This window comes from Nymphalis io, chromosome 29 (genome assembly GCF_905147045.1).
Source record: "Nymphalis io chromosome 29, ilAglIoxx1.1, whole genome shotgun sequence".
In the NCBI taxonomy this organism is placed as follows: Eukaryota; Metazoa; Arthropoda; class Insecta; order Lepidoptera; family Nymphalidae; genus Nymphalis; species Nymphalis io.
Genome location: NC_065916.1, coordinates 19,436 through 32,384, shown reverse-complemented (window position 1 = coordinate 32,384; position 12,949 = coordinate 19,436). Strand labels below are relative to the sequence as shown.

Here is a 12,949-nt window from a genome sequence, read left to right as displayed (position 1 = left end):
CGCGCCTCTCCAGGCTTCAATCAGCAGGCCGGGCATGCACAGGAGCTCAGTAGTCTTGTATAGTGACCTGAGCTCCTGCTCCTTCAGGTGCACCAGCTGGACGAAATAGGTGCACCCATGTCGACCTCTTCCGCCTGGAATCGCCTTCGCGCTCTGCGCAGGGAACCCTAAACTGCGCAGGGCGGCGATCACCTCTTCCGGGGGTGTGTCGAGTGGTAGCCCCCTAATGGCCACCTTGGTTGGCAGTTCCGCGGCTGGGCTATAGCAGAACCAGGATATAGTCTTATCCTGGTTCATAGCCTCAGTCAGATGGCGCTGGATGACCCGGAACTCCTCCGCGGATCCGGGCAGGAAGCGCACTCCCTTTCCCAAAGGGCGTGCGTTCGGGGCGTGTCCAAGCTTGCTTTTTAGCACCTCGAAGTGCCTCGTCCAGTTAGGTAAGCGTTCCGCCGTAATCGGTGGGTAGCTGGAACGAGGCGCCGTTCTTGGGGCAGGTACCGGTGCGGGGGCCCGACTCCTGGGCGACGCTGGAGCGGCAGCGGCCGCCGCATAGGAGACCCCTGACGGCCCCGGTTGCGGTGAAGTGGGACGGGAGGCTGTCCTCTCCTCGACCGTCGATGGCAGTGCCGCGTAGCTCGTCGAGTCACGCGGCCAGGTGTCTTGCGACCCCCCCTCCATTGGGGAGGGGGATCGCGGCGGTGGTAACTCTTTTGGCCGTCCTTTTCCGCTTGCTTCGCCCGTTGTAGGCGATGCCGCGCGCGATGAGGATGCCGAATCCTGCGGCGATCCGTACGGCGGTGATGCAGTGGAAGCATCGGTCTTGGGGCGCTTGTCCTCCCCTTCCATGGACTCCGGCGAAGAGTCCGGTCTCGGGCGCTTGGCTCCTTCCGCGCCTGCTGTAGACTCAGCTACAGTGACGGCGAAGTCTGCTTCAGCAGCCCGGTGGACGTCCTCTCCACCGGTTTCAGCATGTATAATGCGTATACGCGGGGCGGCGGCGGGGGTGAGGGCGACAGGCACGGTCGAGTTGTCGAAGATGTCTCTTCGAACAACTGACCGCGCGATGCCGGACCTGCCTCGGCCACGCTTGCGTTGGTCTAAGGGGGGGGGCTCCCCCCCTTCAGACATGATGGTGGTGTCGGATTGCTGCTCTTGAGTGTATGCACGGGCACCACGACCTCGGCGCGTGCAACCAAGCCAGGTGAGACCCCTAGGGGAGGCCCAGCTAAGCGCCCGCGAGCGGAAGTTCGGTCCGTGCACACCGGTATCTCTATTCTTCAGCTTTCCTTGATTTCGTTGATCCTGCAGGATTTTTTGATAATCAAAAAAGTGCAGGATCTATTCGTGCGCTTCTCTTCACTTGAGCAGGCAGACTCCTGGCAACTAGCACCGGCCGTTTCCTCAAGCCGACGTCGGAGGACGCGGCGAGTACAACTGGCACCGGAGGGGGTCGTTGCGGGGAGCGGGGAATGTTCGATCGGAGAGATGGCACGTCTCACATATACAACAATCTCACCGAACACAATATGAGAATATTCAGAGAATACCCTCGATATATATATTCGATTCGATATATTATATATATAAGAGAGCGCGGAGAGGTCGCTAGTAGTGAGTCGAGTCCGAGCAATACCGTAAGGAGAACCGCGATGTCGCTAGACAATTTCACGTACGAACGCTTAAAACTTTTCACTAACAGGTATCTTTTTGAATACGATATTTATACATAGTAAAGTATTTTTTAAACGTTCTATTATATGAAACGATACCTCATGAACCTATCGTTCATACGAAAGTCGAACGCGTCGCGTGTAACGATGACGATGATTACGATTCGCGTTTAAATTCGATATAGTTCTAGACGCGTACCTCGAGCCTCGTTTAAAAGTCATTTTTATTCTATTAAAATCGATTTAGACGTTTCGTTCTATCGATAAATTGAAAGCGAAGATATCGGACTGATACTGTGTAAAAGTACAACTCTTATTCAATAATTTACCAACATTTTTAGCTTGTTCCAAGTCGACGTTCGTAAAACACACTACTATGCAAGTCTGCGTACGAAGCGCGAGAAAACGGACTCTGCCAAGCGAATCATATTGAAAGAATATAAACTATTAAATAATGATAAATAATGAAGTTTCGAAAGAGAGTATAAACAATAACAACAATCGTTTGTCTTACAGGTCAACGATTCGAAAGAGCGAGCGTGCGAGCGAGCGAGCGCGTGTCACCGTGCGATACAACAGCGTCGTCGTCGTCGTCGTCGTCGTCGTCGTCGTCGTCGGCGGCGGCGGCGGCGGCCGGTGTGCGGCCCGTAGCTTGACGCTTGAGCCCGTAGCCGTGAAGAGGAGGAGAGCCCAAAGGAGAGAGAGGGAGAGAGAGAGAGAGAGAGAGAGAGAGAGCGACTAAGCGATTAAACGGCAATAACATGTATGTATGTATTGAATTTAAATTTGTTTTAATAATAATAATATTAATAATAATAATAACATTCATCATCATTAATATATTTAATCATCGAATAATGTAAATGTAATTAAGGTAAATGAGTAATCGAGTTTTATATATATCGTTACGTGTGTATAACTAACTAACCGGTATAACTAACTCTTCTGTATTCGTCGATCGACGCGCATACATAGAATTATACTATACACATTATATTACATATAATATACATAAAATCTGTACCGCACAGAATACCACCCCCTTTCTTCGTTAACGTCATCGATCGAATGAAACGAGTATTTTCATATAAAGTAATGTATAAACAGATCGATATGCGGCCCTGAAAAGGGCCTTTTTTGTTTTTGTTGTTGTTGTTTTTTTTTAAAGTATTTTAACCGCCGAAACCGTAGAGAGTACGACCCTGACGTTTCAGAGCGTACACGACGTCCATGGCGGTCACGGTCTTCCTCTTCGCGTGCTCGGTGTAAGTGACGGCGTCGCGGATGACGTTCTCGAGGAACACTTTGAGCACACCGCGAGTCTCCTCGTATATCAGACCGGATATACGTTTCACACCACCTCTGCGTGCGAGACGACGGATGGCCGGTTTCGTGATACCTTGGATGTTATCACGGAGCACTTTCCTGTGTCTCTTCGCGCCACCTTTCCCCAGACCTTTTCCACCTTTACCGCGACCGGTCATTGTATATTTCTTGTTGTCGTCTTCGGTTCACACTGAGAGAACAGAGAGAAACGTTCAAAACTCCGAGCGCGTCCGTCCGATGTCGGTTAAAGACGATCACGTTGTGTCGTGCGCTTTATTCAGGAGCTTCGTTATATATATACTGTCACTCGACTGGTACACGCACGACGTTACGTACGCCGTTCGCCGCTGCGCGCGCGAGATAGAGAAAAGAGATGGCGATATCGGATCGGACTTTGGTAGGGACGGTGTCCGGGTGCGGGGGGAGAGTTTTTAGTTTGGTTTTGCCGGTGTTGTTTTCGTTTTGAAGATTTATTTTGCTTTCCAATTTTTATTTATTTATTTATTCCTGATAAAGAAAAAAAAGATCGACAGAGATATATTATTAATATCAAACAATTACTACTACTACTACTACTACTACTACTACTAAAAAAAAAGATAAATCTTTATCTGATTCTATATTGTTTTGTCTATATGTATTATATTGTTTTGAAATCACTATATATATATATATATATATATATATATATATATATTTATTATAGCGTGTTCGACGTGATCTCGTGAATTATGTTAAAATTTGTAATAATATTTCGTGACGTGATTGAACGTATGAAACAAACATTTTTTTTTTTTTCGTTTTCAGATATATATATGCGGCCCTGAAAAGGGCCTTTTTGATAATTATATTTTGCAAATACTACTACTACGTATATTTATTATTATTATAAACACACGCAGTAGTATGCAATCGACGACGTCACGTAATTAAGCACGTTCTCCTCGGATCCTACGCGCCAATTGAATATCCTTGGGCATGATCGTTACACGCTTGGCGTGGATAGCGCACAGGTTCGTGTCTTCGAATAGACCGACGAGGTAAGCCTCGCTAGCTTCCTGTAACGCCATAACGGCCGAACTCTGGAAACGTAGATCCGTCTTGAAGTCTTGTGCGATCTCACGGACAAGACGCTGGAACGGCAGCTTGCGTATCAAAAGTTCCGTACTCTTCTGATAGCGACGTATTTCACGAAGAGCGACCGTACCGGGTCTGTAACGATGAGGTTTCTTCACACCTCCCGTGGCCGGAGCGCTCTTACGAGCGGCCTTGGTGGCGAGTTGCTTCCGCGGCGCCTTACCGCCGGTTGATTTTCGGGCCGTCTGTTTGGTACGAGCCATCTTCACGAGACACGAAACACGTAACACTAAACACGAAAACTAGAGAGTGGTAGTTGTAGTTGTAGTTGTAGTTGTAGTAGTAGTAGTAGCAGCAGTAGAGTCCGCTCGAGATGAACGTCAGAGACTGAATGAAAATTTACGGGCCGGGTGTCTCCTTTTATACCGGTAACTACTACGCGCAGTACGGTGTGCTCGTATGGAGGTGCAGCGATAATGACGTATCGCTATCTCTTTCTCTAAGCTACGATGTCCCTCTCGTACGTTCACGCTTACCGACCTACCATGATGATGATTATTATAATAAATAAACGAATATAATAATAATTACATATAAAATATAAAAAGAGTTTAAAATATATATGTCTATCTATCAAAGATAATAAATAAATGAATATGGGCGGGGTGATATACGAGTATGTTTGTGGTTGTGGTGTTGTTGTTGTTGATGGTGTCGGTGACGTGACGTAACGTGACGACTGAATCGTTTGAAACTGTATATGTTATATATGTTCATCGAAACTCTTTGTGGCCCTGAAAAGGGCCTTTTTTTCTCAATAAATCGTAGCGTAATCGTCATGCGAATGCACATCGAAAACGACGATCGAAACGACGGCGGCGGCGGAGGAGGAGGAGGAGGAGGAGGCGGCGGCGTATAATATGAGCCATCTTGTCGATCTACTATGATGTGAAGCGATGGACACACACACACACACAAACGCGCGCGCGAACTTCGTCGTCCGTCGAACCGTCGAAAGTGGCGACTACTTCGTTTACTTAGAGCTCGTGTACTTCGTTACGGCCTTAGTGCCTTCGCTCACGGCGTGCTTGGCGAGCTCGCCGGGTAGAAGCAGCCTCACCGACGTCTGTACCTCCCTCGATGTGATCGTCGATCGCTTGTTGTAGTGAGCGAGACGAGAAGCCTCGGCGGCGATGCGCTCGAAGATGTCGTTCACGAACGAGTTCATGATCGACATGGCCTTACTCGAGATACCGGTGTCGGGATGAACCTGTTTCAGTACTTTGTAAATGTAGATGGCGTAGCTCTCCTTCCTCTTATGCTTCTTCTTCTTCTTATCCGATTTGGAGATATTCTTCTGAGCTTTGCCCGATTTCTTGGCGGCCTTTCCGCTAGTCTTGGGCGGCATGATGATGACGATGATTATAAAAATTCACAGTTCTGATAATAAACAACAGTATATATGTATATATATACACGTGCGCACCGCACGGAAGCGCAAGAGAATATGCGATGAAACATTCGAGCGATTTTTATTTTAAGCACATCGCGCTCTCTCGTACGGTGTGCCGTATAGACGCAGAACGTTATCGACCAATAGGAAACGAGCACAGTGCGGGGTGCCGGAGAGGGGAAAAGGTTATTCGGTTCTTATACTAAACGAAATACTCCATCCTCCCTTCACAACGACACCGCCACAAACACCCCCGCCCCCTCCCCCCTCGACCTCGACACCCTCTATCGTCCGTCGTTCCGTTCCGATCTCGATACGAATCGTTTATTCTTATTATAGTTTACCTATTGATATAATAATAATAATAATAATAATATTAATAATTCAAATGATTAATACGTTCGATTATTACTCTTATTATTATTATTTTAATTAAAACTAATAAGGGAGACTATATATTATATACATCTATATTATAAACATCTTCTTCGATATAACGAGAACGTCTAGTACTAAGTTAATATATATTATAAATCTAAGATATGTCGGGACGTCGAAATCGTTTATGAAACCTCATTTTAATTTTGCACATACGATATATTTTGTGGCCCTGAAAAGGGCCTTTTTGTAAATGATCATGATTGGACGATGTCGTTCGTACGTCCGTCGTCCGTACGTCGTATCACGCACGATACACGTGGTGGTGGTGGTATATGATTATATAGTTTCATCATAATCATCATCATCATCATCATCATCATCGAATCGATGAAAAGACGACGACGAAGACGGACAGAGACATCGTCTAACGAACGATTGTCGCGCACAGCCACCGTCAGTTTATGCCTTCTTCTCGGTCTTCTTGGGCAGCAGAACGGCTTGGATGTTGGGGAGGACGCCGCCTTGTGCGATCGTCACGCCCGAGAGTAACTTGTTAAGCTCCTCGTCGTTACGGATCGCCAACTGAAGATGTCTCGGTATAATCCTAGTCTTCTTGTTGTCGCGGGCAGCGTTGCCGGCCAACTCGAGAACTTCGGCGGCGAGGTATTCCATGACGGCCGCGAGGTATACCGGTGCACCGGCACCGACGCGCTCCGCGTAGTTACCCTTCCTCAGCAGTCTGTGTATACGTCCGACGGGAAACTGAAGACCGGCACGGTTGGAACGTGACTTTGCCTTCCCCTTGACTTTGCCTCCTTTACCGCGACCGGACATGTCGACAGAGATAGTTTTTATTAAAATGTATAACGAACGAAACGCGGATCGATACGCGTGCGTACGGCTCGCCTGTGCGGTGAATAATGACTTCGTATCGTATTTGTCGAACGCCTTTATATACTCGGAACGGCGTCGCGTCTATCTGCACGGACGTATCGAGGTGACTTTTGACTGAGCGATGATCGCGGAGCGTTCGATATTTTTTTTTTTTTTTTTTTCATTCGCGAATTTACTGTAAACTGCGCGTATAATAATAATAATAATTTATTAATAATGATTATTAATACTGTAAACTGCGCGTATAATAATATATTTATTAATTAATAATAATGTTTATTTGTAATATTTACTTTTTTTTTTTTTTTTTTTTTTTCAAATCTGTCGTCGTCGTTCGTTACGTTACGTTACGTTACGTTATAAATTCGGGCAGTCGGGCGGGGGAGATGGTTCCGGTGATCGAGTGAGTGCGAATTCGTGGTGGTGGTGGTGGTGGTTGTGGTGGTGTTCGTCGTCGATGGAATGGAATGGAAAAACGAATGATTATTTGAAATAATAATAAAGCGAAATATTATATTAAAGTGTAAGAGAAAGGAAGAGAGAAGGTAGGGCTAGAGCGGTATCGTGAATATTATCATTATAATATTTAAAGAATAGTGTAGTTTGTGTTGTTCGTATGTAAATATTAATATGTTTAGTTATTTAATATAATTTTCCTTATCTATCTTATATCAACCTTTCGTACGTAGTACACGATGGTGATCTATAAATGTATATGTACTATATAGAGAGGGATAGGAGGGTATATCGTATCGTGTCGTGTCGTTCGAAACTTTTTTTTTTTTTTTTTTTCTTCTTCTTCTTTCTTTCTTTCGATTCTTAAGAAATTTGTGTTAGCCCTGAAAAGGGCTTTTTATCGTGCGATTTACGCGCCGCACACGCTTGCATCGTCATCATCACAGTCGTCGTCGTGGGACGGGACAAATGTATGTTGTCGATGTTGTTGTTGTTGTTGTTGTAGTTGTTGTTGTTGATAACACTTTTGAACGATGTCGTCGTCATTATCACCGCGGCGGCTGCTGGCGGGGGACTTACTTTTTAGCGGCGGCCGCTTTCTTAGCCGCCGGTTTCGACTTCGGTGCAGCGGCGGCTGCCTTCTTCGGTTTCGGTGCTTTAGGTTTCTTGGTCGGCGGCTTCGCACTCTTCTTCGCCTTCGACGCGGCACCCTTCGCCTTCGAAGGAGCGGCGGCCGCGGCGGCCTTCTTGGCGGCGGCGGCGGCCGGTTTCTTTTTAGCCGCTGCCGCTTTTTTGTCCTTAATCGTAGCCTTCGCCTTAGATTTGGACGGCGAAGACGCCGCCGTGCCGGACGAAGCACCGCCGGCGGCCGCTTTCTTGCCCGCGGCGCCGCCGCCCTTGCCGCCGCCGACCGGAGCGGACGTGGCCTTCTTCGATTTACCCGAAGCCGCCGAGGACGCGGCCTTGCCGCCGCCTCCGCCGCCACCGCCGCCGCCGGACCCGCTTCCCGCTCCGGAGCCCGCGGGTTTCTTCGAAGCCGACGTTTTCGATTCCAGCTTGAACGAACCCGATGCGCCCTTGCCCTTGGTCTGTATGAGCGCGCCCGATTCTACGGCGCTCTTCAGATACTTTCTGATGAAGGGAGCCAATTTTTCCGAATCGACTTTGTATTGAGCCGCGATGTATTTCTTGATCGCCTGAAGCGAAGAACCGCTACGTTCCTTCAACTCTTTGATGGCGCTGTTCACCATTTCCGACGTTTTAGGGTGAGTAGGTTTCGCTTTCGGTTTCTTGGCGGCGGCGGCGCCACCGCCGGCGGCGGCGACCGCGGACGCCTTGGGTTTCTTCGCAGGGGTCGCCGGTGCTGGCGCTTCGGTTGCTACAGCTGTGTCGGCCATGTTTTAATTTTTTTTTTTTTTTTTTTTTTGATTGATTTATTTATATATATTATGAACACACACTGCACGAGCACAACTCGAATATAACACGAGAATACCCTCAATCTATATATATTCGATTCGATATATTATATATATAAGAGAGCGCGGAGAGGTCGCTAGTAGTGAGTCGAGTCCGAGCAATACCGTAAGGAGAACCGCGATGTCGCTAGACAATTTCACGTACGAACGCTTAAAACTTTTCACTAACAGGTATCTTTTTGAATACGATATTTATACATAGTAAAGTATTTTTTAAACGTTCTATTATATGAAACGATACCTCATGAACCTATCGTTCATACGAAAGTCGAACGCGTCGCGTGTAACGATGACGATGATTACGATTCGCGTTTAAATTCGATATAGTTCTAGACGCGTACCTCGAGCCTCGTTTAAAAGTCATTTTTATTCTATTAAAATCGATTTAGACGTTTCGTTCTATCGATAAATTGAAAGCGAAGATATCGGACTGATACTGTGTAAAAGTACAACTCTTATTCAATAATTTACCAACATTTTTAGCTTGTTCCAAGTCGACGTTCGTAAAACACACTACTATGCAAGTCTGCGTACGAAGCGCGAGAAAACGGACTCTGCCAAGCGAATCATATTGAAAGAATATAAACTATTAAATAATGATAAATAATGAAGTTTCGAAAGAGAGTATAAACAATAACAACAATCGTTTGTCTTACAGGTCAACGATTCGAAAGAGCGAGCGTGCGAGCGAGCGAGCGCGTGTCACCGTGCGATACAACAGCGTCGTCGTCGTCGTCGTCGTCGTCGTCGTCGTCGTCGGCGGCGGCGGCGGCGGCCGGTGTGCGGCCCGTAGCTTGACGCTTGAGCCCGTAGCCGTGAAGAGGAGGAGAGCCCAAAGGAGAGAGAGGGAGAGAGAGAGAGAGAGAGAGAGAGAGAGCGACTAAGCGATTAAACGGCAATAACATGTATGTATGTATTGAATTTAAATTTGTTTTAATAATAATAATATTAATAATAATAATAACATTCATCATCATTAATATATTTAATCATCGAATAATGTAAATGTAATTAAGGTAAATGAGTAATCGAGTTTTATATATATCGTTACGTGTGTATAACTAACTAACCGGTATAACTAACTCTTCTGTATTCGTCGATCGACGCGCATACATAGAATTATACTATACACATTATATTACATATAATATACATAAAATCTGTACCGCACAGAATACCACCCCCTTTCTTCGTTAACGTCATCGATCGAATGAAACGAGTATTTTCATATAAAGTAATGTATAAACAGATCGATATGCGGCCCTGAAAAGGGCCTTTTTTGTTTTTGTTGTTGTTGTTTTTTTTTAAAGTATTTTAACCGCCGAAACCGTAGAGAGTACGACCCTGACGTTTCAGAGCGTACACGACGTCCATGGCGGTCACGGTCTTCCTCTTCGCGTGCTCGGTGTAAGTGACGGCGTCGCGGATGACGTTCTCGAGGAACACTTTGAGCACACCGCGAGTCTCCTCGTATATCAGACCGGATATACGTTTCACACCACCTCTGCGTGCGAGACGACGGATGGCCGGTTTCGTGATACCTTGGATGTTATCACGGAGCACTTTCCTGTGTCTCTTCGCGCCACCTTTCCCCAGACCTTTTCCACCTTTACCGCGACCGGTCATTGTATATTTCTTGTTGTCGTCTTCGGTTCACACTGAGAGAACAGAGAGAAACGTTCAAAACTCCGAGCGCGTCCGTCCGATGTCGGTTAAAGACGATCACGTTGTGTCGTGCGCTTTATTCAGGAGCTTCGTTATATATATACTGTCACTCGACTGGTACACGCACGACGTTACGTACGCCGTTCGCCGCTGCGCGCGCGAGATAGAGAAAAGAGATGGCGATATCGGATCGGACTTTGGTAGGGACGGTGTCCGGGTGCGGGGGGAGAGTTTTTAGTTTGGTTTTGCCGGTGTTGTTTTCGTTTTGAAGATTTATTTTGCTTTCCAATTTTTATTTATTTATTTATTCCTGATAAAGAAAAAAAAGATCGACAGAGATATATTATTAATATCAAACAATTACTACTACTACTACTACTACTACTACTACTAAAAAAAAAGATAAATCTTTATCTGATTCTATATTGTTTTGTCTATATGTATTATATTGTTTTGAAATCACTATATATATATATATATATATATATATTTATTATAGCGTGTTCGACGTGATCTCGTGAATTATGTTAAAATTTGTAATAATATTTCGTGACGTGATTGAACGTATGAAACAAACATTTTTTTTTTTTTCGTTTTCAGATATATATATGCGGCCCTGAAAAGGGCCTTTTTGATAATTATATTTTGCAAATACTACTACTACGTATATTTATTATTATTATAAACACACGCAGTAGTATGCAATCGACGACGTCACGTAATTAAGCACGTTCTCCTCGGATCCTACGCGCCAATTGAATATCCTTGGGCATGATCGTTACACGCTTGGCGTGGATAGCGCACAGGTTCGTGTCTTCGAATAGACCGACGAGGTAAGCCTCGCTAGCTTCCTGTAACGCCATAACGGCCGAACTCTGGAAACGTAGATCCGTCTTGAAGTCTTGTGCGATCTCACGGACAAGACGCTGGAACGGCAGCTTGCGTATCAAAAGTTCCGTACTCTTCTGATAGCGACGTATTTCACGAAGAGCGACCGTACCGGGTCTGTAACGATGAGGTTTCTTCACACCTCCCGTGGCCGGAGCGCTCTTACGAGCGGCCTTGGTGGCGAGTTGCTTCCGCGGCGCCTTACCGCCGGTTGATTTTCGGGCCGTCTGTTTGGTACGAGCCATCTTCACGAGACACGAAACACGTAACACTAAACACGAAAACTAGAGAGTGGTAGTTGTAGTTGTAGTTGTAGTTGTAGTAGTAGTAGTAGCAGCAGTAGAGTCCGCTCGAGATGAACGTCAGAGACTGAATGAAAATTTACGGGCCGGGTGTCTCCTTTTATACCGGTAACTACTACGCGCAGTACGGTGTGCTCGTATGGAGGTGCAGCGATAATGACGTATCGCTATCTCTTTCTCTAAGCTACGATGTCCCTCTCGTACGTTCACGCTTACCGACCTACCATGATGATGATTATTATAATAAATAAACGAATATAATAATAATTACATATAAAATATAAAAAGAGTTTAAAATATATATGTCTATCTATCAAAGATAATAAATAAATGAATATGGGCGGGGTGATATACGAGTATGTTTGTGGTTGTGGTGTTGTTGTTGTTGATGGTGTCGGTGACGTGACGTAACGTGACGACTGAATCGTTTGAAACTGTATATGTTATATATGTTCATCGAAACTCTTTGTGGCCCTGAAAAGGGCCTTTTTTTCTCAATAAATCGTAGCGTAATCGTCATGCGAATGCACATCGAAAACGACGATCGAAACGACGGCGGCGGCGGAGGAGGAGGAGGAGGAGGAGGCGGCGGCGTATAATATGAGCCATCTTGTCGATCTACTATGATGTGAAGCGATGGACACACACACACACACAAACGCGCGCGCGAACTTCGTCGTCCGTCGAACCGTCGAAAGTGGCGACTACTTCGTTTACTTAGAGCTCGTGTACTTCGTTACGGCCTTAGTGCCTTCGCTCACGGCGTGCTTGGCGAGCTCGCCGGGTAGAAGCAGCCTCACCGACGTCTGTACCTCCCTCGATGTGATCGTCGATCGCTTGTTGTAGTGAGCGAGACGAGAAGCCTCGGCGGCGATGCGCTCGAAGATGTCGTTCACGAACGAGTTCATGATCGACATGGCCTTACTCGAGATACCGGTGTCGGGATGAACCTGTTTCAGTACTTTGTAAATGTAGATGGCGTAGCTCTCCTTCCTCTTATGCTTCTTCTTCTTCTTATCCGATTTGGAGATATTCTTCTGAGCTTTGCCCGATTTCTTGGCGGCCTTTCCGCTAGTCTTGGGCGGCATGATGATGACGATGATTATAAAAATTCACAGTTCTGATAATAAACAACAGTATATATGTATATATATACACGTGCGCACCGCACGGAAGCGCAAGAGAATATGCGATGAAACATTCGAGCGATTTTTATTTTAAGCACATCGCGCTCTCTCGTACGGTGTGCCGTATAGACGCAGAACGTTATCGACCAATAGGAAACGAGCACAGTGCGGGGTGCCGGAGAGGGGAAAAGGTTATTCGGTTCTTATACTAAACGAAATACTCCATCCTCCC

The 12,949-nt window shown here is 46.0% G+C and overlaps 5 protein-coding genes across 5 annotated transcripts; all 5 read right to left on the bottom strand.

Moving 5' to 3' along the window:
* Positions 1-5,062: 5,062 nt before the first annotated feature.
* Positions 5,063-5,720, bottom strand: LOC126779690 (histone H2B). The gene has a single exon (XM_050503850.1). It carries the CDS (start codon positions 5,479-5,481, stop codon positions 5,107-5,109), a length of 375 nt encoding a protein of 124 aa, XP_050359807.1. The 5' UTR covers positions 5,482-5,720; the 3' UTR covers positions 5,063-5,106.
* A 282-nt stretch (positions 5,721-6,002) lies between these two features.
* On the bottom strand, positions 6,003-7,025 carry LOC126779687 (histone H2A). The gene has a single exon (XM_050503848.1). It carries the CDS (start codon positions 6,739-6,741, stop codon positions 6,367-6,369), a length of 375 nt encoding a protein of 124 aa, XP_050359805.1. The 5' UTR covers positions 6,742-7,025; the 3' UTR covers positions 6,003-6,366.
* Positions 7,026-7,664: 639 nt separating this feature from the next.
* Positions 7,665-8,749, bottom strand: LOC126779627 (histone H1-like). The gene has a single exon (XM_050503777.1). The coding sequence runs from the start codon at positions 8,652-8,654 to the stop codon at positions 7,833-7,835; it is 822 nt and encodes a 273-aa protein (XP_050359734.1). The 5' UTR covers positions 8,655-8,749; the 3' UTR covers positions 7,665-7,832.
* Positions 8,750-10,886: 2,137 nt separating this feature from the next.
* On the bottom strand, positions 10,887-11,807 carry LOC126779677 (histone H3). The gene has a single exon (XM_050503837.1). It carries the CDS (start codon positions 11,531-11,533, stop codon positions 11,123-11,125), a length of 411 nt encoding a protein of 136 aa, XP_050359794.1. The 5' UTR covers positions 11,534-11,807; the 3' UTR covers positions 10,887-11,122.
* Positions 11,808-12,259: 452 nt separating this feature from the next.
* On the bottom strand, positions 12,260-12,917 carry LOC126779692 (histone H2B). Its single transcript, XM_050503853.1, has one exon. The coding sequence runs from the start codon at positions 12,676-12,678 to the stop codon at positions 12,304-12,306; it is 375 nt and encodes a 124-aa protein (XP_050359810.1). The 5' UTR covers positions 12,679-12,917; the 3' UTR covers positions 12,260-12,303.
* Between the last annotated feature and the right edge of the window lie 32 nt (positions 12,918-12,949).

Coding starts and splice junctions, on each gene's coding strand:
- LOC126779692 (XM_050503853.1), bottom strand. CDS start 12,678: ATGCCGCCCAAGACTAGCGGAAAGGCCGCCAAGAAATCGGGCAAAGCT.
- LOC126779687 (XM_050503848.1), bottom strand. CDS start 6,741: ATGTCCGGTCGCGGTAAAGGAGGCAAAGTCAAGGGGAAGGCAAAGTCA.
- LOC126779677 (XM_050503837.1), bottom strand. CDS start 11,533: ATGGCTCGTACCAAACAGACGGCCCGAAAATCAACCGGCGGTAAGGCG.
- LOC126779627 (XM_050503777.1), bottom strand. CDS start 8,654: ATGGCCGACACAGCTGTAGCAACCGAAGCGCCAGCACCGGCGACCCCT.
- LOC126779690 (XM_050503850.1), bottom strand. CDS start 5,481: ATGCCGCCCAAGACTAGCGGAAAGGCCGCCAAGAAATCGGGCAAAGCT.